The sequence below is a fragment of the Lissotriton helveticus genome, chromosome 12 (assembly GCF_964261635.1).
Source record: "Lissotriton helveticus chromosome 12, aLisHel1.1, whole genome shotgun sequence".
In the NCBI taxonomy this organism is placed as follows: domain Eukaryota; kingdom Metazoa; phylum Chordata; class Amphibia; order Caudata; family Salamandridae; genus Lissotriton; species Lissotriton helveticus.
The window spans coordinates 142,836,762-142,862,166 of NC_136073.1; the positions used below are offsets into that span (position 1 = coordinate 142,836,762).

The window sequence follows — 25,405 nt, forward strand, 5'->3', positions numbered from 1 at the left end:
TCTGTAACATAGTCTTTTACTTTTCTGTTAATGTTCAGTCCTCCAAGAATCTCAGCAGTTCATTATGCTTTGTTCCTGACAGTATTTGAGCAGCATGACCCAATTTTACAGTATACTCCATCTATACACAGAGTCAATTTACAAAGCTTGGAGTTAACATTGTCTCTATGCACTGTCTTATTCGTCTTTCTTACCTTGTAAAGAGGATGAGCCATTGGGAGCTGCCTCAATGTAGCGATGAAAAACACCTCTGCAAAGACGTGAGTATGCAGGAAGTGGGTCAGAACCTGGTGTGTGGAAAAATTGGAGCTTTTCACCCACATCTTGGCAAGCAACCAGTCCCACTCATTATCACTCGGCAGGAAGATGGGATTCTCTGGACCTGGAGTCTGATTTATCTGCAGAGGAAGATGCACAAACAGCTAGTTACTGGACCTTAGTGGTTACTGACCATGCAGCTGCTGTCAAAAAGTAAGTCAAGAGCAAGACACAATTTATTAGACTGAGAGGATATCTGCTAAAATAGACCGCCAAGAAGATTGGTAACTTTCTAGCATTATACATTCTTTAATTCACAGAAATCTTTAAAAAATAGTCGTTGATAAATGGTCTGAACCTAATGTGAGAAAAGAGTGCTGTGCCGACATCAATGGGGGGTAAGGATGCTGGAAAAATGTTAGAACTTGGCAAAAAAAGAGCTGCGAAAGTTACATGACTGACCCCTCAGGCAAGGAGTAAGCCCACTAGAAGCATTGTACTCTGAAGATGACATGCAAGTAACATTGGAACAACAAAGACAAGTCTTGTAGTCCCATAGGAACCGATTCTGAATTTTTTTTTGACAATGAGTAGCTGCATCTACTCTTGCTAAATGAGCAGTAAGGCAGCTCACTCACATAACAATCGTTAAACGTCAAGCAGACTATACACAACCTCTTGTAAAGTATATTTATCTATTTGAAGGCAGGAACCAGTAGTTCTTACATTTTATACCTATATTGTTTTTCTATTGGGGTATTGGTTGGTGTAGGCAATGGACATCTTCCGAGTTTGCTCTATTTCCTTTGCTGCCTTTATAACTCCACTCACTTCATTCGCGTAAAGTGCATTGTGCGGGTAAAGGTAAAGGTAAAGTCCACATTTGTAAAGCGCACAATCACCCGTAAGGGTCTCTAGGCGCTGGGGGCCGCCGGGAAGATTAAGCGAGCTATTGCCCAGAGTCACATGGTGCTGGGCTAACCTGCCGCCGGAGCCGGGGATCGAACCGTGGTCCCCAGATTCCAGCGTCAGTCGCCCTGGCCGCGGCGCCACACCTCTTCCCTAGAACTGCGGGCTAGAACTACCACACTTACTTCATTCTTAAGTTGGAACATGATAACTACTTTGTCTGAGGATAACTATGCAAAATAAGCAAAGTAAACACAAACTTTGTTCTTGAGGAGCGCAAAGTGCCTTGTGCTGGCTAGAACTTTCTCACAAGGTACACTCCTAAATCATAACATGATAAATCCTTCATCTAAAAATTGGTTCCATGTGCAAAATGAGCAGGGTAATCACAAACTTCGTTCTTAAATTAAGACATGGTAAACACTGCATCTATGAATTGATTCAGTTGGCAGAAACGGGCATAAAAGCATGAATTGCATTGTACTGGCTAGGGGTATTGTGTAAGGACTTCCCCTTTTTTCGCTTGACCGGTAATCCAGATGGCAAGTAAAATATTATTAAAAGTGCAAAGAGATGGAAAAGTAGCAGCATGCCCTCTGAGGGGGACCCTGGAAATTAGAGGTACATTAATGACATGACATTCTTATTCAAAACCTTGTAAGTCTCAATCAGGAATTTCATAAATTTAGCAGTTAGCTGGACATTTGTCCTGCTCAGACATGTTGTTATTGCATTTTTATATTGCCTGGTTCCAAAAATATGAAATACAGGAGTTAATTAGGACTTCCTCTAGTCATTTAATTTGTCACACACACAAACATCATGCAACAAGGATTTGAGTTTGAAGCCTACTGTTCAGGACTTCTGTGCCGTTCAGTAATCCATATGTGTAGACTTCTAGGAGTATAATACTGCATCTTAGCTTGATTTGGCCATTTTTCAGCTAGATACACATTGGGCAAGATAAGTATGGGGACCTCCCTTTGGACTGATAGAGAGAAATGAACAGATTTGCATTGGCCCTTGCTGATAGTTCCTGTGGATCGTCTTCTGTCGATCTCAGCCTTGCGTTGTTTGTAAGCAACTTGGCACATAATTTTGGTGGCAGGTTCAGACTGATGTTTTCTTGGGCGCCCATAGTGTTGATGGAATTTTTTGTCTATGCTTTCCATGCAAGCTTACTGTTCTGCATGCTTGACCATAGAAGCCCCTTCAGTGAGTCAAGCAGGATAGCCTTAAGCTAAAAATAATATAATAAGAAATGTGACTTCTCTAGGGTCTCTTGCTTACTTAAGTTGAATTCTAGGTGAATTTTCAAAGATGGAGTGGCATCCGGGAGCCACAACATTGTTCGATAACAGTGGCACTAGACCTTGTCCAACCAAGGGCCGAGACTGTCTTTGAAGGTTAGAGAGACTTTCAATAGTACTGGAATGAACTTAGAATCAATGACTCAACAGATTGCAGACAGGTCAGGCCCTCTCATTTCTTTTAGCAGTTTCAGAAAGCTGATAACCATTGCAGCCAGCATTCCTTTCAATGCCTCAAGCAGGGTATAGGGCGAGCCACACAGGTTAAAGTAGACTCTGAGGAATTTAAAGCTGGCCACCTGCCCGATTTTTGCCTGATCCAGGGTGAATATGGTTTTCATAATTTTCTTCCTCCCATATACTATTATTTTGTCTTCGAGACATTGACAGCGATTTTGTTTTCATTACAGTAGCAAGACGAGGCATTCAACGATGTTTGAAGACAAATAGCAGTGTGATCGAATAAGATAGTATCATCTGCGTATCGCTGGCATTTATGCATATTTGAGACATTCACACCTGCTAGTGCATTGTTCAGGTCAACCAAATAATAATTAAACAATAGGGGAGCAATATGTATCCCTATTTCAGCCCTTGATTAATCCCGATTTTTTGCGTCACTCTATTGGCGGAGACCTTGACTCGCCCCCAGGCTTTAACGTATAGGCTCATGAGGGCTGGGGTGGGTGGGATGCCCCAACTATGGATCAAATGTGACCTGATAGGAGATATAAAGGACAGGAGCTGCTCCCTTTGTTTCCAGGACAAAAAAGTGAGCTCCGAAGGTTAGTTTTCTATCCTCCTGAAAAGCTACAGGGCCAGAGCAAAATGAAAGAGGGGTTTTCTCTGATGTGTACAGCTGACCAGTACCAACTGATCCAGTCCTGGATCCTGCTGGTGGCTTCTTCTGGTGTGTTTCATGGCTCCTGAGTCCTGTTCCTAAGGTCCCTGAGCCCTTTGGCTGTGTCTAGCAGAACTTCTCCTGCCATCGCTGAAAAGCAGTGACTTTCAGACCTCCAGAGGACTGGTACAAACTACACACGCCTATTCACCCAAGGCATGACCTCACTGAAGTCCATCTACAGAAAAGAAAAAAAGAGACTAATCTGTAAGGTAAAGATCTTGACCAGGCGATGGTGCCAAAAGTATCCAGCCAGCGAGAGCCCTGGGCACAAAATGTTAACTTTCCAGCCAAAGCCAACAGCTTCATCTGGATCTCATCCAATACCTATCTGACTTCGTGAAGACCTCTTTGAATGTAGCCTGCTGCTTTACCAAGCAGAGAGATTTTGTCTTTTTGTCTAAATCCCGAAGTAAAACCTCCAACCGGGTTTAACATGGTTGATGTATCTGACCCACTCTCCATCATCTACGGGTCTACCACAAGCCTTGACAAACATCTGCTTGTTGTGGCTTTTAGTGATATTTTACCATTAAATCATTAAAAAATCACACCTCTGGTTCCTCCTATTGGATTTTTTCATTTTTATGGTTATATTTATAAAATTGTACTCACTGTTTCTAATTCAGTTTGGGATTTTTATTTCCTGGTATTTCGACTTTATTACTGTTTTGGTACTGCATAGTACTTTTCGCATTGCCCTAATTTAAGCCTGTTTGCTTGTGTGATAGCAAGCAGGGGTTGAGCTCAGGTTAATTTAACGACTTTGAGGATTCACTCTGACAAAAGTTGTGATTAATCATTGAGGTGGGCAGTTATCCATTCCAAATGAAAATCCAAATTCTTACTGTGGGTAATGGTTTGTGGAAGTTTATGTGAAGCTCATGATTTTGGCTAGAGGAAAGAAAGATGAACAGAGTCAAATAGTTAAGCAGGAAAGAAGCCACCTACAAAATGACAAAGAAAAAGAGACAATACATTTAAATGTTGTCAAGAAAGTAACAGCAGCTTACAAAGAAGGAACATCTTTCATAGATGCTGTGAAATGCTCAGAGAACGAACACAGATAAGATAGAGGTATGTATTATGAGGTGAGCTCCTGCCTCAAGAAGAGTAGATTTAATAGATATAAAGCAAATAGGGTAAATTGTAGCACCAACGAACTTGCTAGACCATTTTTTGATATTTAAATTTCCTAAAAATATTCTGTAACAGTCATTTATATAGATCACCATACATACACTTAAAAAAATGTATCAGTAGTTAAAATTCAACTACCTAGAAGAGTGTTTCATTAAGAGTGAGGCTATAGATTTGTTTTTATTTCTTGATCATTGTCCAATCACAATCAAAATCCGTGGAAATTGTCTCGGAAAGGTTTTGTATAGAACTGTACATAACATAAATCCTAAACACATATAAATACAAGCTCACAGTAACAAGCACACTTCTGTGCCATAAAGGTGAAGTTGTTTGACTGTAGAGGGGTGAATAGGTTCTAACAAACATGAAAACAAATATTCAATATTTTTCAAGTTACAGTTGAAGCCGACATTTTCTCAAAATAGTCTAAAAAAGGGGTAGTGTTCACTTATATTTATATTTTTTCACATTCTGAACAATTAACTAATATCTTGAAATTTCAAAATTCTAGAGCAGCTGGATGGCTCATCAAAGATAACACCTTACCTGGATGGCTAGGGGTATCATCTCGTCTAGGGGTGAGAGATAGAGAAGACACAAGGGAGCAGCTAGGTACTGCTGATGTCCATCCAACTTATTTCCAGGAAGGTGTTCTAATATCTTATAATCTGCGATGAAGATATTTCCTTTCTGCAATCAAGGAAAATAGTACAGGGGAGCTCAGAGTTTGGAGAGGACAAACAAGTAACAAAGTATCCAGTCTTAGTAACCATACTGAAGGTCTTAGTAACTTGGTGACTACCCGAATTTAATGCCAATTGTGCAAACTAAAGTAACTATGAAAACATCAGCACAACCAGCAAAGTTATTAGTAACTCAGTCACCATTGTTGCCAGCATCACCGCTTGATCCAGCGGCCTATAGAAAATATATCATAAACAACGCTACCCAACTTCATAACCTATAAACAAAATTCTATACTAAAATTTGGACCCATTTATAAACCTGACATATTTGGGCCTACTGAATCAGGTGGTCAGATTAAATCTATATACACATTATCTACAAACTATATAAATTTTTATACATCTGCGGAAAGAATATTGTCATTAGAATAAAACTTAACCATTTAAACGACCACCATTGGCGACGTGATCTAGCTAATAGTAACCTACACTCCTGAATAACCAAGACCAGCTTGTTTGTCAAAAGTAAGATTTTATTTACTAAATTATGGTATATAAGTTGATAGTTTTATAAATGAATTTTATTAGCAATAAAGCAAGCATGATTGTAAAGAAAAGTAAGTAAAATACAATTTAAGCAAGTGAATCAAAATTAAAGTGAATATATAAAGTTTAGCATTTCTAAAACCTAATTCCCTAACTGAGCTAAATAGATAGAAATTAAAGTAAAGTTCTTTGAGGATTCTTACGTGCTCCACGCAAAGTTCGACAGCACTTCACCCTCATCGGAAAGTCAGAAAGCAGCAGCCAGCCCATCCCTAAGGGCATGACTTTTTATACCTTTCTACGCTAACTAAACTACGCAAAGGAAAGTTTTCAGAAATCTTCGACGTCCCATTGGCTGAGAGTGACAAGTGACATGTCACCCACTTTTCAAAACTTCCATTAAGTCACTTTTCTTAGAGACCATTGTCCCTTTCGAGTGCAACCAGGAGCTTCCTAGGATTGCAACATTTGTATAAAATCGTTCTCGCAGCGTCCATTGACTTCCAATTGACTTCCGCGGATGCCAAGTTAAGGACTGACAAAATGTTCTTTTTCGACCTTGGCCATGTCCGAGAGAATGATGATAGCACGTCAGTCTTTGCTTTGTGAACGCAGCTTTTGACGAACAATTTATTTCAGAATGGGCGTCTCAACACTTTTGCAGAAGTAAAATTCAGCATATTGTAGTTCGGGCAGACAAGGCCCAAAAGCAGACAACTTATGTTTTCTAATATAAAACAAACACAAGAAAAGTATTAATGTAAGAAATAATGTAGATTCTGTATCCACCCCAAGATTTACTAATTAATTAACCCACCCGATTAATCAAAATGTTACCTAGCCAATACAAACAAATAAAGCAGCGTTTATATCTACCAGTCTCCGTTACTCCATGAGACTTATATGCACCTAGAATAGTAGAAATGACATCACACAGACAAGGAAAAGCAAAACAAGCACATGCTTCTTTTAAGTTTGCAGCAGTTAGTAATGACAAAAAAACGAAAACAATAAATTATTTTATTATATTGCACGAACAAAAAGATGCAACAATTATGCACGTTTATGAGCACACATGTTAGTCCCCCCATGTGTAAAGTTTAATCTAAGTTGTATTAGCACGACAAATCACAAATCATTAATATTATTATTCATGTTATGGAAATGTGACTTCACGAGTTTAAACAAAATTTTGTTTTCTATCTCGCTCCATCAACTCCCTCATCTGGTGATTAACAAATCACCACACCAGCACTCAAAATTTTGATTATTTAAATTTTTAAGAAATCGATTCAAATTCATTTGTATCAGTAAACCTAAAAGTCTGTTTCTGCATAATCTTTGGAATTACCATAACGCTCTCTATGTAACTCCTGTAATTCGATCTCTTTTTCTTCTTCTTTTCTGAGTTTATAGATTCTTTTCTTTTCTTTCAACTGTTTCTTTCTTTTATGTAACAAACAACCTATTTTGGTCAAAATAAAAATGAATACTATTATAATCAAAGGTGCCAAAATCTTGCCAAGAATTGAACTTCCGATATCATGAAACCAGTTTTTAATTGCTTGAAACCTTTTTGAAAGTTTCCCTGTAAAATCATCTTCTTCTAAAGGAATTATCTCTGAATGCATTTGTGTAATATTCTTAATATACATTTCAATATTCTTACTTTCGTCAGGTATATATGTACAACAATGTTGTACATGTAAAATGCCACAGACTCCTCCCTCTTTTGCTAGGAGTATGTCTAAAGCAAGGCGGTCTTGAATTACCATGGATCTAATTGCAATAACTTCAACATTCACTAATTGAAACCCATCAGCTGTGTCAGTTGATAATCTATCAACTATAGTGGACAATTTTCTGATTCTCCCTGCATTTAGGGTTATACCAACAAAAGGTATTACAGCTTGAAAAATATCTCCCAGAACTTCAGTAAAAGTTTCTCTTTTCACTCTATTTACATAATTATGAATTTTAAACAATCCTTCTGAATCTCTGTCAACATGAAACACTTTAGGAAAAACAATTCCCACATAACAAGTTCCATACCAGTGGTCTGGAAGGTTGTAGTAGGCTTTGTCACCACAAACAAAATAAATCCCAGGAAAGATAGGATCTTTTCCACCTTTAAATCCCCAACCTCCCAAAATCTGATAAGTATCTTCACAGTTACTTGCACCTACAAAATAATTATCAAAAAGTGTATTATCTCTTCTAATGCAAAGCTTTCCACTAACTGGTTTGTCTATGTGAATTGCAATATTTTCAAGCATTTTGCCATTTAATTTCTCATCCTCTTTCTGCCAGAAACTTGACTTAGTCTGCTTGACTAATTCATTCCTCTTATAAATTGCTCTTCTCTCTTCAACCATATTCAAAAATTTCTTTCCTTCAGCACTTAATTTGCATGTTAGATTATTCTTGTAAGCATACTCGTAAGTGAGTTCATTAGTAACAAGGAAAAATTCTCTCATTTGTTTTGCTTTCTTATGCTTATTTAAAGCATTATCAATCTTAATATTTGCAAAAATTTCATCATAATTTGAATAGTAATATTCTAAACGTCCAGTTTGATAAAATAAACTAGTTAACACACTACATGTTACAGCATAAGTGAGAGGAAGCATATTATATGTTACTCCCTCAGAAACAGAAGCAGGTAACTTAACGCAGACGTAGCAGTCTTTTGCATCCATTACCTTAACATATTCACTCAATAGCTTTGTGAATGTATTACTTGAGAAATCACTAATTGATTTATCTTGATGAATGTTAGGCTGATGATCAATAACTTTTGCAGACGCACTATGTTTAGTTTGGCTAACCAGAGCTTTGCTTGTTATGTTAACTTTGTGTAATTCTCTATTCATCTCTAAAGGGATAATCACAGCTAGAACCAACCAGAGAAGAATTAAAATGAGCAGACACACCAGAGTCATCTTACAGCATCTTTTAAAAACAGAACACTTTGAAGTGCTCTCCTTAACATAAGGCATTCTTGGTTAATTTTAGCCTCAAAAAATAAAAATAAATTTTAAAATTCTAAATTTATATTTACACCCCCCTTTTAAAATATATTTTTTTTTTTTTTTTTTAAACCCTAGACAAGATTTCTTCGACCTTATGTCATACATAAGTTTTCTTCGACTAAACAGTTTTTCTTCGACCTTGTGTCAGCTAACAAATTTTCTTCAGCCTTTTGCCAATTTAATATTTCTGTACTTCAATCATTGTCACTAATTTCTTGGATTTCGTTTTCTTCTTCACTACTATCATATATGTCAATAACAGGTGGAATTACTAAGTAAGTCCACTCAGGAGACTTGTATTTTTGGTTTGGTCTTATTATTCTCTTCCCTTTTCTCGATATCACTTCAATTTTTCTTCCAACTCCAACTTCTTTTCCAGGACTCTTTTGACTACTGATTTCTTCAACTTGTTCTTTTGGTTTCTTGATCAATCTGACTCTCAATCTTCCACCAGGCCAGTAGTCTGCTTTTCTCACGTACTTCTTCTTTGGTTCAGAATTATTTGATTCTGACTTCCAAGTCCTTTTCTTTCTGTTTTCACTTTCACCTTCCACGTCACTTTCTTCAGTTTCGTAGTCTGAAATTTCAATTGACTCAGGAACTTCTCTATTCGGCAATTTCACTCCTTCAGGAACTTCACTTTGTCTTCCATCACTGGTACTCGGTAATTCGTCTTCCTCCTCTTCCTCAATTACCCCCAACTTCCCAGATTTCGGATTTCTGTTCCTTACTTCAGAGTTTGTTCTCTGCTTTTCGATACTCTCCTGGTCTGAAACTTCTTTTTGTTCTGCTTCTTTGTCTTCAATGGAGACAACCGAATCCTCAGTTATCTTTCCTTTTAACAGATTCTCTTCACCTTCAGAATCTATTTCAATTATTTCCAAGTCTTTTCTTGTCAAATTTCCATTCACTGGCACAGTTTCCAGATGTCGACTTTCTTGTCGATCTTCAGAATCTGGAATTATTTCACCTTCTGTTTCGCCTTCTGCTTCAGAATCAGAATCATCTGTGGTATCACTTTCAACGTCAGAACTCTCAGGAGTTGGTACTGGAATAGTATGACTAGGATGAATCCAACGTTTCAATCCTCTGCACTTTACAGTATTAGTAGTGATCAAAATTATCTGCCTAGGTTTCTGCCATCTAGGAGCTAGACAATTCCTTCTCCGATGTACTTTCGTTCTGACCCAATCGCCAGGTCTCAGATCATGTGTCAAAACTTTTTCATCTGATTGAGCTTCAGTTCCCACCTGATTAGACACAGAAGTTACCATATCAGATAACCTTTTACAGTAATCCAAAATAGCACTGTCATTTATGCTCAACAGTTTACCTACAGGTACAAAAGCTTGCCTCATAACTCTTCCCATTAAAATTTCATGAGGACTCAAACCTGTCTTTTTATCTGGTGTACTTCTTAATGACATCAAAACAAGTGGAAGAGCATCAGTCCACTTTACACCTGTTTCAAGACACATTTTTCCAATTCTGTTTTTAATTGTTCCATTTATTTGTTCAACCACTCCTGATGCCTCTGGTCTGTATGCACAGTGTATTTTCTGCTCAATGCTCAAAGCTTCGCAAATTAACTTCATCAGTTTGTTATCAAAATGGCTTCCTCCATCACTCTCAATAGTGACTGGAAAACCGTACCTTGGGATGATTTCTCTGAGCATTAGTTTTGCCACTGTAATTGAATCACAATGTCGTGTAGGGAAAGCCTCTACCCATCTTGAAAATAAGCACACAATTACAAGCACATATTTCAAACAATTGTGTAATGGCATTTCAATGAAATCCATTTGTAACCTGGTAAAGGGACCACCCTCTCGACCAATTATTCCTGTCCCCACCACTGATTTTCTGTTTGGGTTCATTTGTTGGCATGACAAACACCTTTGACAAAAAGATTCTGCAATAGTTCTAAACTTGGTATTGAACCATGTTTCTCTGAAAAGTCTAACCATAGAATCTCTTCCCAGATGTGCTGGACCATGATATAATCTGGCCATGTCAGCAATCAAGCAATTTGGTAAGACTACTCTACCATCTTTGTAAACCCATACTCCATCTTCTTCACGTGGTCTACAATCTGATCTTAACCACAAGTCTTTTTCTTCATCTTCTGCTTCATTTTGTAAATCTCTAATCTCATGCCATGTTTCTACAACAGTTGTTAGCATTAATGAATTTGAATCAGTTTCTTTACTCCTCTCCCGATTGTATGAATAATTTTTCCTTGCGCAGTATTTAGCTGTTTCATCTGCGAAGGCATTTCCCTTGGAAATATAATCAGTTCCTCTAGTGTGCGCTGCACACTTAACAATGGCGATTTCTTTTGGCAATTGTATTGCTTCAATTAATCTCCTAATGAAAACTGCATTTTTAATTGGTGATCCTGCTGATGTCATGTATCCTCTCTGTGACCAGAGTTGTCCATAATCATGTACAACTCCGTACCCATACTGACTATCAGTAATGATGGTAACTCTTATATCCTTTGATATTTCACATGCACGAATTAAAGCAATTAATTCAGCCACTTGTGCTGAATGAACTCCTTCAAGACATGATGCTTCTTCAACATCTACGACTGTACAAACTGAATATGAAGCTTTTAAGACACCTCCTTCGGATCTTAAGCATGACCCATCTACAAAGTAGACAAAATCCGATTCAGTCAAAGGTCTGTCTTTGATGTCTTTTCTTGGTTTAGTGCAGAATTCCATGACATCTATACATTCATGTTCTGTTTCAATGTCATCAACAATTTCAGAATCAGGCAGTAATGTAGAAGGATTCAGATTTAAACATCTTGAAATCGAAACATTATCTGCTCCTAGTATGATTTTCTCATACTTTGTCAATCTGCTACTTGTTAAATGTTGAGTCTTACCTCTTGTCAGCAATATTTCAACTGAATGAGGCACAAAAACTTTCACAGGAAATCCCATAATGATCCCCTCACTTTGTTCGAGGCTGATACTTGTAGCTGCAACTGCTTTCAAACAACCTGGTAATGCTTTTGCAATTGGATCAAGAACTGCAGAGAAGTATGCAATTGGTTTCTTTAAATTTCCATGTCTCTGAATTAACACAGATAATGCACATCCTTCTCTCTCACTGCAATACAGTTCGAAATCTTTCTCATAATTTGGCATACCTAAAGCAGGAGCTTGGCATAAGCTCTTTTTCAGGTTCTCAAAAGAATCCATCTCAGCATCATTGAGAATAATTGGATCTTTTACATCTGACTTTGTCAGTCTTTGTAGTGGTTTTGCAATTACTGAAAATCCACTTATCCATTGTCGACAGTAACCAACCATTCCCAAGAACATTCTGACCTGTCTTTGTGTTCTTGGTGGTAACATTGCTTGAATCATTTTTATTCTTTCTATTGTTACTTGTCTTTTTCCCTTTGCAATTCTGTGACCAAGATATTTTACTTCTTGTTTGCAAAACTGTAGTTTTGCTGGGGACACTTTATGTCCTTCTTCTGCAAGGCGATTTAACAGAATTATTGTGTCTGTCACACAATTTTCTCTTGTCTTTGCAGCTATTAACAAATCATCAATATACTGCACTAGCGTAGACCTACCAGGTAAGTCTAGGTCTTCTAATGATCTTTTTAACAATTCATTAAAGATTGAAGGACTTTCTGTATAGCCCTGAGGGATTCTTGACCATCCGAGGGTCTTACCTTGGAATCTGAAAGCAAAGATTTCATAACTGTCTGGATGTAATGGAACAGTAAAGAATGCATTGCAAAGGTCAATGGCTGTATACCATTCAGCATCATGTGGAATCTGGAATAGAATTACTGCTGGATTTGGAACCACAGGACAACATGGAACGACAATTTGATTAACCTTTCTCAAATCTTGTACGATTCTAAATGTTCCGTTAGACTTTTTAACTCCCATAATTGGTGAATTACAAGAACTACTCTCCATTTCGTTTAATACACCTTGCTTGATTAATTTTTCAATTATAGGTGTAATACCTTCAATTGTTTCTGTTTTCATTTTATATTGTGGAGTATTTGGAAATTCTATTCCCTGTTTCAATGTAATTTTTACTGGATCTACGTTTTTCATCAGACCCATCTCATTTCCAGTAAAATCCCATATTTCTGATTTCACTGTTTCCTTGAGTTCTTCAGGTAAATCTTTTTCTTCAAATGCAGGAAACAATTTTGTTTCTTCTGCTTCCATCATCATCATTGTCATTCTGTATAAACCATCTTCCTCCATTGTTTGTAACTCAACTCCATCAGGAGAACAATATATTCTACAATTCATTTTACATAGGATGTCTCTGCCCAATAGATTCACTGGACTACTATTACAAACCACAAATCTGTGTTTGTCTCTGTAATTTCCAATTTCAACTGGTACTGGATCAGTTAAGTCAGTTTTAATTTGTTGATTACTTACTCCGACAACTTGGATGGTATCCCCAGAGAGAGGTAGGTTTTCAATTTCCACTGATCTAACAGTAGAACGGGTAGCACCAGTGTCCACTAGAAAAGTGATGTCTACATCATTAACTCTACCGTTTACGAAAGGACCTGACTGGTCAACCTCAAGAGTGGCTCCAACAACACACTCTTCCTCCTCTCTCGGGCACCGTCAGCAATAATCATCAGAATCGCTGTCTTGACTTTCTGCTAATAAAAATTGTTGTGAAGCATTTTGCATTTGAACCCTTTGCTGCTTTTGCTGTTTTTGTGGTTTTATTACCTGTTCACTTCCCTGAAATCCCACGTTTGGATTATATTTTTGAACTCCCCCACAATTCGGAAAAGGTGGTTGTGGCAATTGGTCTTGACGATTATTCACCTGTTGCTGTTGCTGTTGCTGCAATTGTCGCTGAATATTTAATTCGTTTAACCCCTGTTGCATCTGTAGCTGTCGCTGCAGGTCAACACCATTCTGCATCTGTGGATTCAATAAGGGATTCTTTAAGTTTTTAGGAGGATGAGGACACTCGTCTCTCCAATGTCCAATTTCGCCACAATTAAAACAAGGTAATCTTTGTTTCAACTCCTCAATCTTTGGGCTAAATTTCTTTGGGAAATTATTACTTTTAAACTTTCCTTGTATCTGGTTTGTATTTCCAGTTTGAACAAAATTAGTGTTCTTATTACCCATGCTGGCAATCTGTTGCTCAGCCACTTTTACCTGAGCCCACATGGCTTTCTCCTTAAGCTTTTTCTGTTTTACTTCTATTTCATCACTGCAATACTTAGCTTTTCTTAGAATATCATCTACAGATAGTGATTGCCATCCGACAATACTATTTCTGATCATTTCTCCAATTTCAGGTTTTAATCCATAAACAAATCTATAGACAAAATGGCTCATGTCTTTTTCATCTAGTTTTTCATAACCACTGTATTGTTTAAAGATTAACAGTAGTCTTTCATAAAAAGAATGAACTGATTCTTTTGTTTCCTGTTCTGTCCTTTCTATTTTGACCCAATCGACTTCTTTGGGTGGAATTTTGTTTTTCATCCAAACAATTACTTTCTCATAGAAATCCATTACAAATGGATTTGGAGCACCTGTTTCTTTAATTCGCTCAGGTTCTGTTTTTGGCCAACTAATCGATATTTTACATTCTGTCCAAAGATCAGATGGAACGACAATATCAAAAAATCCATCTAAATCAATCCACAGAACTTTTGACACTTTGATAAATCTATCGACTTGCCTGTACCACTCAACTGGTTTCTCCCTCAATTTCGGAAAGTCATTTGTAAATAACAGAATGTCCTGTCTCGACCAAGGGACATGAACATATCCTCCACCTGCAATTTCTCTCATTGGAAATTGTTTTGACAATTTTTCCAATCTTTCATCTTCCTTCTTTTTCGTCCATTTTACTCTCCATTTATTCAGTTCTCCTAGCTTTTTGATATAGACGATCAAATCTTTAATATGAACTATTCTTCCCATTGAGTTCAAACTCTCAATGTCACTTTCTGAAAAGTCTAATCTGTAATGCTTTGCAAAATTCTTTTGTTTGCTCACATCAATTTCAAGTTCAGCTGCTAGATCCTCTAGTTGATCATATTTATTTTTTGTTTTCCATTGTATGCTTTTGCAAATGAACAGTAGTTCATCATCTCGATAATAATTTAAACTATCTGGACCAATTGTTCCAATTATTAATTCTTCGATATTCGCTTTTAATTTGGCCACATCAAGTTTTGGTGTGGTTACCCTGACTTCAGGACTCCCTATATCTGATATAGCACCCATTGGTGTTTTTGGAGATAAATCCTCATTAAAGGTTAAATCAGGCATTCTCGATTTAGAAGAGTTTATTTCAGATAAGTCTGAATAAAATTTTTCAGCAGCCTTTTGAATTTCTGTATTTAAAGGAATAGTTAATCCAGTTTTGTTTGTTTCCTTTTGGTCAAATACGGGCTGAACAGGACCAATTGTTACTGGAACTGTCACAGCTTCCATGCCTTTTGTCATTCTTTTTATTAATTCTTCTTTAGATCTTAAATATTCATTATAATCAACATCTTCCAACATTTCTTGCCTCTCTTGTATAATCTTTTGGAGCTTCTCTTGCTCTTGGAGCCATTGTAAAATGTCTATCTTCATTTCGAGCATTCTCGAATTCTGGTCTTCTAGGAGTTTCAATAATTTCACAATTATTTGGATAAAGTTTAGGAGCTTCATTAATTGGAGGTGCACTCGGTGAAGTTTCAGTAGAAACCACCGGAGTAGACCATGATCTAGGAGGTCTCAAAGGCTGATTCTTTCTAGCAGTTGTATATATTTCTTCCATAACTGCATCCTCAGATTCACTTTCCATAGATTTCCCTGTAGGAGTACCCATTACCATTTCATGAATTAAATACAATCCTTCACTCATGTTTCCCTGTCTCCACATTCGCAATCTATCTTCATGAGTTTCTCTTCTCCAAGGTGGATTTTTAGAAGGTCTTTTAATTCCACTAGCTTCTCTTTGTAACTGATACATTTCGTCTTCCCACTCAACTAAAGCTTCAAATTGAGTTGGTCTCGGTTTCGGAACAAGAGCATTCATTTTCTCTCGTAAATTTCTTAAAACTTTTACATTAAATGAACCATCATCAGGCCAAGTTAAAACACCGTCGTTCTTAGTATAGCGTTTCCAACTATCGAACCATAAGACAGTATGATATCCATATTCACCTTCCATATACGCTGCAGGTGTTTTATACTTATGAAGTAGTTTACCACCTCGCGTTTCGATTTTCTTGTCAGGTGAAAATAAATTCTTAAACTTCTGAAATAATGTTGGCTTTTTCTCAACATGTTTAAAATGATAACTCATTTTTAAGAGTTAAATCTAATTCACAAAATCGTTCGTAAAATATTTCCGGGATGTTCCGTAAAACAACCAATCCGTGCGCGAAACACACCAACAAGCCAATGACAGTTGAGCTACGTCACTTTTCTGCTCAACCAATAAAATTGGAGTTTTTCTGAAGGACCAATCAGCTCACAGGTCGTCAGAGACTCAAGAGCCAATCAAAATGTAGCTTGTGACGTAGGTCACCCAATCCCAGCGCGGCTCTGTGACGTACACAGCAGCTGCGGTTTCTCGTTTCTCACTCCTAGCGCTTACCCCTCCTTCACAAAATCTTTTCACAGCGCCATTTTAAGAACACTTTTCAGTGTAAATTAATTCTTAACAATGACTATAAAGACAACATCTGTTCGTTTCACTATTTAGGATAGTTTACATACATTCAAGTATCCACACTTCGGAATAGACGGCGCTATTCACACTAAGGATAATATTCAATTGTCAGTAGAGTAACCCTTACCCCACCCTTCTAACACGTATAATTATGAACTCGTTTTGCTCTGAACCCACCGCGAAGTGAAAGTTCTAAGAGTTCCACTTGAACATAAAATACAATTCAAACTCGCACTTTCACACTGAAATTTCCCTAATTTCAAACACACATGAAATCCGTACAGGACTTTCACCTGTTTATAGAGATCATGCACCGTTAGTAAAATAACGACGTTATCCGTACAGGACTCTCACCTGTTTATAGATATGAAACATGTACCCGTACAGGACTCTAACCTGTTTATAGATAATCATGTACCGACGCTAATTTACCCTTCACTCAAGCTCGGATATAACTAATACTATTATCACAGTGAGTTTTATGGAAGGCGCTTTGTCCCTATTCTCATGCTGCTTTAATTTCTTAGAAAACCCTCACTATACAAGATTCACACCTAGCCCTAAAACTGTGCTGCTCGGCGACAACACTATGGTACACGGCGATACCTCTTGTGATACTCGGCGATATCACTACAAACAGAACAGATGGCTTGCGTGACTAATTTCTCGCCACACAATCTATACCGGTATAGCTTACAGATAGCACGAAAAACTAACTTAACATGTGTTAAAACATCGATCCTATTTCCATACCATAACGTTTTAGTAACCCTTAGCAACCAACATATTACCTTGGTTACCCTTAGCAACCATCAATTTCTGCTACCAGAGAATTGATCCAGCGGCCTATAGAAAATATATCATAAACAACGCTACCCAACTTCATAACCTATAAACAAAATTCTATACTAAAATTTGGACCCATTTATAAACCTGACATATTTGGGCCTACTGAATCAGGTGGTCAGATTAAATCTATATACACATTATCTACAAACTATATACATTTTTATACATCTGCGGAAAGAATATTGTCATTAGAATAAAACTTAACCATTTAAACGACCATCATTGGCGACGTGATCTAGCTAATAGTAACCTACACTCCTGAATAACCAAGACCAGCTTGTTTGTCAAAAGTAAGATTTTATTTACTAAATTATGGTATATAAGTTGATAGTTTTATAAATGAATTTTATTAGCAATAAAGCAAGCATGATTGTAAAGAAAAGTAAGTAAAATACAATTTAAGCAAGTGAATCAAAATTAAAGTGAATATATAAAGTTTAGCATTTCTAAAACCTAATTCCCTAACTGAGCTAAATAGATAGAAATTAAAGTAAAGTTCTTTGAGGATTCTTACGTGCTCCACGCAAAGTTCGACAGCACTTCACCCTCATCGGAAAGTCAGAAAGCAGCAGCCAGCCCATCCCTAAGGGCATGACTTTTTATACCTTTCTACGCTAACTAAACTACGCAAAGGAAAGTTTTCAGAAATCTTCGACGTCCCATTGGCTGAGAGTGACAAGTGACATGTCACCCACTTTTCAAAACTTCCATTAAGTCACTTTTCTTAGAGACCATTGTCCCTTTCGAGTGCAACCAGGAGCTTCCTAGGATTGCAACATTTGTATAAAGTCGTTCTCGCAGCGTCCATTGACTTCCAATTGACTTCCGCGGATGCCAAGTTAAGGACTGACAAAATGTTCTTTTTCGACCTTGGCCATGTCCGACAGAATGATGATAGCACGTCAGTCTTTGCTTTGTGAACGCAGCTTTTGACGAACAATTTATTTCAGAATGGGCGTCTCAGCACTTTTGCAGAAGTAAAATTCAGCATATTGTAGTTCGGGCAGACAAGGCCCAAAAGCAGACAACTTATGTTTTCTAATATAAAACAAACACAAGAAAAGTATTAATGTAAGAAATAATGTAGATTCTGTATCCACCCCAAGATTTACTAATTAATTAACCCACCCGATTAATCAAAATGTTACCTAGCCAATGCAAACAAATAAAGCAGCGTTTATATCTACCAGTCTCCGTTACTCCATGAGACTTATATGCACCTAGAATAGTAGAAATGACATCACACAGACAAGGAAAAGCAAAACAAGCACATGCTTCTTTTAAGTTTGCAGCAGTTAGTAATGACAAAAAAACGAAAACAATAAATTATTTTATTATATTGCACGAACAAAAAGATGCAACAATTATGCACGTTTATGAGCACACATGTTAGTCCCCCCATGTGTAAAGTTTAATCTAAGTTGTATTAGCACGACAAATCACAAATCATTAATATTATTATTCATGTTATGGAAATGTGACTTCACGAGTTTAAACAAAATTTTGTTTTCTATCTCGCTCCATCACGCTGTAATCTCTTGCAGTCCTTTCACTGTCAATGCCAGAACCACTCATGTAAATCCTTTAATCCAGTAAACTTTTATATCAGTATTACAGGAAATTATTAGTGCACTGTTGCATAATCTGTAGCAATCATGCAGCGTAAGCTTTGCTATAAAATTATTAGTCCTACTTTGTAAGGACTAGTGTTTATGTCACTCTAAGTGCTAGTACTAAAAGGAGAATATACGTAACTACTGTCACTATATTGTCTCAGTTCAATGATGTCTAGCCTTGGAAACGGAGCTAGAATCACTCCTATATAACCTATGTGGGCATTAGTAACTATCACAGTTAGTGCAATTGTATGCCTTTGTAACTTGGCTATTAATACTACATGTGTCTGCAGGACTCCTACTCAGACACATCCCATGCATACACAGAACCAGATCTGGAGGACGGGCGTTCTCTTACAAACCTCTTAAAGTATGGAACTGCCTCCCATTCCACATCAGAGGGTCCTCCTCTCAAAAAGAAGTTAAAGACCTAATTTTCATTTAACTAGCCTACTATAGGCAGGGCTAGGCACACATGCCTGCTCAACACCAAGATACCCTCACGGGTGACAGATACATTTACAAATTCACATAACACAACACAATAATACACAACAAAGTTTATCAACACTATTGCTATGCATTCTATAGCAATAACACCCTTGTTTCTACATGTAAAGACTAGCACATTAATTAGTATGTCACATTCCATTATTAGTTTCAAAGGGGGTTCAGAACTGCACACCTGTTTTTGGAACAGTAAAGCTTCTTGTTCAGTTTAATTGCAAGTCTGCTACTTTTTGGCCCACAAAGCAGCTGTGTTTGCGTGTGATGAGCACACCCAGCCAACAAGCCAGTGAATGCCTCTTAGCAACATTCAGTTAAAGTGGTGCCATGATGGTGTCTATCTCTTTGTAGTCTGGTGTGACGGTCCTCCCAAAACCTTAGCCCTCTGTGCCCAGTTTTTATAGGATTACTCAGAAGCTTGTTGTAGCGTTCAAGAATAAACAATCAAAAAAGAGTGGTGTAATGGTCATCCATCTAGTTTCGTTCTGTTACACAGTGTTCTTTTGAAAAGACAAAAAAGAAACATGCAATAATCAACATTCTAGAAACCCTGTTACTTCATATAATGACTGTAGCCATGTGTCAAGCCTCTGTGTGGGTGTAAGGGGACAGACTTAATTTCCTATGCACACTGCTGAGCCCATCAAGTGCTATCAGGAGTGGTACTTTGTCCTTCTGCCAATTTCTTGATCAAATCAAGCTCTAAATGTCATAGCCCTTGTATCTCTGCGCCAATCCTTAACATTTCAAATGCATGATGTGATAGTTTCTATATTAATATCCTATTCCTCCCAGTTAAACAACACTCGAGGAAGTGGCTCTGTCTCTCGGTATCTTTTCTCCATTGCCGTTCAGCCACTGGGGGCCATACTGTGTATCTCTGTGCTTGTCCCATGAACTTATCCAGCTACAGTTTTGAAAGGCTCAGTTTTGTGTGACAAGTCCTGAGGCAACAGGTCAACGTTTTCAGTTTTTTTTTATCACTACCTAATCTGTGCATTTATTATGCTATAGAATACATTCAGACACAGAGGTGAATTCACTGCCAAGCCACTGAGCCATTGAACAATAAGCTGGTGTGGATAAAATTCAAGTATGCAATCCTTTCCAGGGTAAATACAATTGCAGTGGTCCATGTGTCAATCTATTAGCCCTCATCAATCAAAAGGTTTCATGCTCCGTACCACTATACCAAGACTTGAGCCAGCAGAATACTAGAGACTGTACTCTGGAGCCCACTGTCTATCCACTGAATTCAGAATAACTCGACCTCAGAGGTGACTATGCACGCTTGTACCAATATTCTCAACACTTCATTCCTTTTGTTTCTTTGACAGTCACCAGAACAAATCAGCACTAGAGGGAACCTGCTCCTTATCCTAACCTAACAAGCCATTTCATCCAAGAGATGACACACTGAAAGCAAGTGTGAGTTCTAACTACACAGCCCTATAAGGTATAGGCTCTGCATCCTTAAAACATTTAACCCAAGATGTGACAGGTTGCATCTGCTTGTATCTATTGACCAAGTCCTCCATTTAAAAGTATTATCAAACATGTTTCTATACCAGTACTATGTGCCCATGCATTCCTAGCCATGAAAGGTGCTCGATCCAGGTACTCATAATCCAATTTTCTGGTCATTTGGGCATGAGAGACTATTTTGCTAGTGGTGCTTGGAGACATTTGACAATCTTCTTCTGCATCTTCAGGGTGTGAAAGCAGAATGCAGTAAAGGCATTGACTTGTGGAGCAGATTCCAGTTTGTTGTTGATGAATATTCTGAAGTTCCTTGTGTGGTCTAAGTTTGGCTGGCCACTAGTTGAAGTCCATGGTGAGGTGTCCTTGTCGAAGATAATCTCTTCTGTCTTGTCAGTATTCAGTTTGAACAAAGCCAACACAAGGAGATGATGGACAGAGTGCTGAAACTTTTTAAACTCTCACCCTCAGTCACAGATCTGGGTTGAATCCATCATCATTCTTTAGCTCACTTTGCCACCCCAGTTCAGACACAGCTACATGCAAACCAGTCTTGACCATGTGCCTCATGGGAACAGTCCAGCCTGAACTGCCAAGCCGTGTCTTCCCTGGACCGGAAACAAGCATCCTATGACCAGTTTCAGGCTAACAGCCCTCATCAGCCGGGCTACCTTGAATCCAGTGGCAAAGTGAGCAAGGGACCCACGCCTGAGCATACCCTGCCAACATAGGGTGAACATAGCGAATACAAGGAGATGATGGATAGAGTGCTGAAACTTTTCGAACACTCACCCCCAGTCACCGATCTGGGTTGAATCCATCATCACTCTTTAGCTCACTTTGCCACCCCAGTTCAGACACAGCTACATGCAAACCAGTCTTGACCATGTGCCTCATGGGAACAGTCCAGCCTGAACTGCCAAGCCGTGTCTTCCCTGGACCGGAAACAAGCATCCTATGACCAGTTTCAGGCTAACAGCCCTCATCAGCCGGGCTACCTTGAATCCAGTGGCAAAGTGAGCAAGGGACCCACGTCTGAGCATACCCTGCCAACATAGGGTGAACATAGCGAATACAAGGAGATGATGGATGGAGTGCTGAAACTTTTCAAACACTCACCCTCAGTTACCGATCTGGGTTGAATCCATCATCACTCTTTAGCTTTCTTTGCCATCCCAGTTCAGACACAGCTATACGCAAATCAGTCTTGACCCTGTACCTCATGGGAACAACCAGCCCGAACTGCCAAGCTATGTCTTCCCTGGACCGGAAACAAGCATCTTTGGACCGGTTTCGGGCTAACAGCCCTCATCAACCAGGCTAGCTTGAATCCAGTGGCAAAGTGAGCAAGAGACCCAGGTCTGGGCATACCCTGCCAATTTAGGGCGAACAAAGGAAGCATAAGGAGATGATGGACGGAGTGCTGAAACTTTTCAAACACTCACCCCCAGTCACAGATCTGTGTTGAGACATTTACCTTTCATCCAGTTAACGACTTCAGTAATGCAGGTGGTAAAATTGTTTCTTGACTTGGGGGCTTGTCCAAGGGGGGGGGGAGTATGATTTCCGTATCTTTGGTGTACTAGAGGATGTTGATGTTGTGTGCACTAATGAAGTTAATGAGGATTCATGTAGTCATTGAAGAGGGTGGGGCTGACCAATGTACCTTGAGCCACTCTGCAAATAAGTTTGTGGACTTCCGAAGAGTAAAGTGCCAAGCTGACTGCTTGTGTTTTATTTTTTAAGAAGAAGCAGATGCAATGGACAGCGGGTGCTTGGATGCCTGTCTTGTGCCAATCCCATTATTTGCATGGTCATTTACTAAATAGAAGACAGTGGGCACACCTTGGCCAGTAGCCATGCAAATAGCTGAGAAAATTTACTATTTTCCTGCTAGTGTCTAAACAGCTTACATTTTGTGTTATTATTCCTTATTTTTCTTTATTCTACCAAGTAGAACTGCAACAATATAACTGCCATCCATTTCCTTATGAAATTTAGGGTCCTAATGTATTATCATTTCATTCACCAAATACGGTCACAAATTGCACACTTTATTTTTGTGAATGGAATAGTATTTTGCAAAGTGACATATGAAGCATTCACTCGGTTCACAAAATACATAATGACAGGGGGGGGGGGGTCCAGAATGACCTTCCTAATAAATATCCTCTAGGCAGGTGCCAATTTGTGACCCTCTGTGATTGGCTGTAATCACAGAGATGGTGGCCTACATGGGATAGCACATTGACCATCCCTACTACTTCACTGTAAAATGAAAAACTCATATCTTTTTAAAAGCAGCCCATGTTCCTTAAACGAGCCACTGTTGCTTAAAAAAACGGAGTTTTCAGTTTTGGAAAACGTCTTCGCCTGAGGTTGCCAACATGATTCGCAAAAGGAGCTCCTAATGAGACACCTTCTCTTGTGCAAATTAGTTACCACCATAATTCAGGTGTCGTTAGCTCATCAGTAGTTTGTGACAGCAAATGAAGTCATAAACCATCAATAAATTCCTTTCTAAACATGAACGTGGAAGAGAGACATTCCTTTCATGATCCCTCCTCTTTGAATTTCAGAAATGATAACAAAGGTCCTTTTACAAGCTGAACATTTTTTCTAACTCATGAAAGACTAAAAGGGGTTTTGTGCACAATGATATGCACTCTTGTGGCCACAAACTCATTTTGTTACATGAGGACCTTAGTGCTAAAACTGGTTTAGATGCAAGTACTAACCTATAGGTACGGCTCATGCAAAATTGTAATTACTCAGGAGTAATCAGAGTAATTGCAGTAATTCTACATTACTCTTTGGACACAAAATTATAAAAATTACACATTTATTCCTGTTCGCGTAATGAGTACTTTGGGGGCGCAAATCCAACTTTAAGCGTACAGGAAAAACAGACTGAGTGTCTGATGTGTATATTGTTAGTAAGTATACTCCTTTGCAATGGCAGCAGAGTATCCTTATTGCCAATACAATGGTCCACGGACCATAGTTTTGCCACAGCAATGCTCTAATACATTCACAAGAACTGCTTGGACTGAGGATCCTGTGAATGGTAGAAATGGCCGCTGGGTTGACCGACATTTCTCATTTTGGCAGGCAGATACTTTGTCAGGGTGATGGATTAATATACCTTTTTAAAGAAAATTATGCTAAAAACCATGAAAACAATGCTTTGTAAAATCAAAGGCCATAACTGTAAATGTTGTATTCCAGGGACATAGTGCAATATGATAGTTATGTTGATGTTACCAAAATAGACATAATTGCACAGAGCCTCTTATGAAGTCACCCACATAATAGAATTGAGAGGCTTCATGACAGTTGTTGTAACTAAGTGCTTAAACCTTTCCAGTGTTCCCTTCTTTCTCCCGGTTTCCTTCCTTCCTCTACCCCCCTTTCCTCCCTTCCTATGGTACATTCCACTAGTAGAATCCTTGAGTGAAGCTCACCTTAGAATGTTGGTGTGCTTCACTCAGGGCCGGTCCTAGGATTTGCGTGGCCCTGGGCTAAAAGGCAACGTGCGAGGCCCCCTCTAATTTAGATAAATGGCCCCCTGCACAGAGACCATTCAGAGCCACTGTGGGGGGCCTATTGTCCAGCATTTTTGCACCCCCACAGTTTTAACTTTTACTCCACAAGCATTTCTCACACCTTCAGCCCGATAGATGTGAGAATTGATTGTGGTCTAAAAGTTAAAACTGTGGGGGCGCCAAAATGCTGGACAATGGGCCCCCCACAGTGTCTGTGAATGGTCTTCTTGCAATTGAGGGAGCGTCTCCCTCCCCTATGCCTCCAGACAGACACCATCCCTGAGAGGCCCAGGGAGGGGGCCCCCTCCAATGGACCTTAATTGCAAGGCGACACCTTTTTTTAAAATAGATCGCCAGGGAAACAACAGGACACATCAGTAGTGCGTGGCCCCATGGTGGTGGGCTGAGCGCGAGGCCCTGTGCAGCCGCCCACGCTGCCCATGCCTACCGCCGGCCCTGGCTTCACTTGTCAGCTGGTGCTGGAGGATCCAGTCAATAAACACCTTCTCTCCTTTCATCTTCGTGTTGGGTCCACTTTTAACATTTTGGCGATGATTGCTGTGCTGGGGACAGCATAGGATCCTTTCCTCAGTTTCTTCCACCAGCTGTCGGCATATCTCCCAGCTCGCGTCCGATGTCCTAATGGACTTCTGGGTGTTGAGAGCGCTGTTCTGCATGCTCCCTCTGTTGTTCATCTATTCTTAGCTCTGGGGGGGGAGTGCCGTGTGCTTTGTGAGCAGCCACCAGTCTGCCAGCATTCCCCATCGCTGATAGGCACAGCTGATCCTGTCTTCCGCGCTGTCTACTCGCTGCATGCTATCGGCTGTATGCGCTTGTTTCCTCACTACCAGAGCGATGTGGTGTCTTTGATGGAGAAAGATTTCCCCGCGGTGTCCTGCCAGTGTCCACCTCGGTTT

At 38.9% G+C, this 25,405-nt stretch overlaps 1 protein-coding gene across 1 annotated transcript in view; it reads right to left on the reverse strand.

Moving 5' to 3' along the window:
• Nucleotides 1–25,405, reverse strand: part of LOC144799577 (hydroperoxide isomerase ALOXE3-like) — a 167,661-nt gene that overhangs the window by 67,065 nt on the left and 75,191 nt on the right. The window contains exons 7-8 of the mRNA XM_078670949.1: nucleotides 5,068–5,211; nucleotides 195–398 (exon numbers count right to left, since the gene is read on the reverse strand). Of these exons, the coding sequence (XP_078527075.1) occupies nucleotides 195–398; nucleotides 5,068–5,211 (348 nt within the window). The remainder of the gene's footprint in view (nucleotides 1–194; nucleotides 399–5,067; nucleotides 5,212–25,405) is intronic.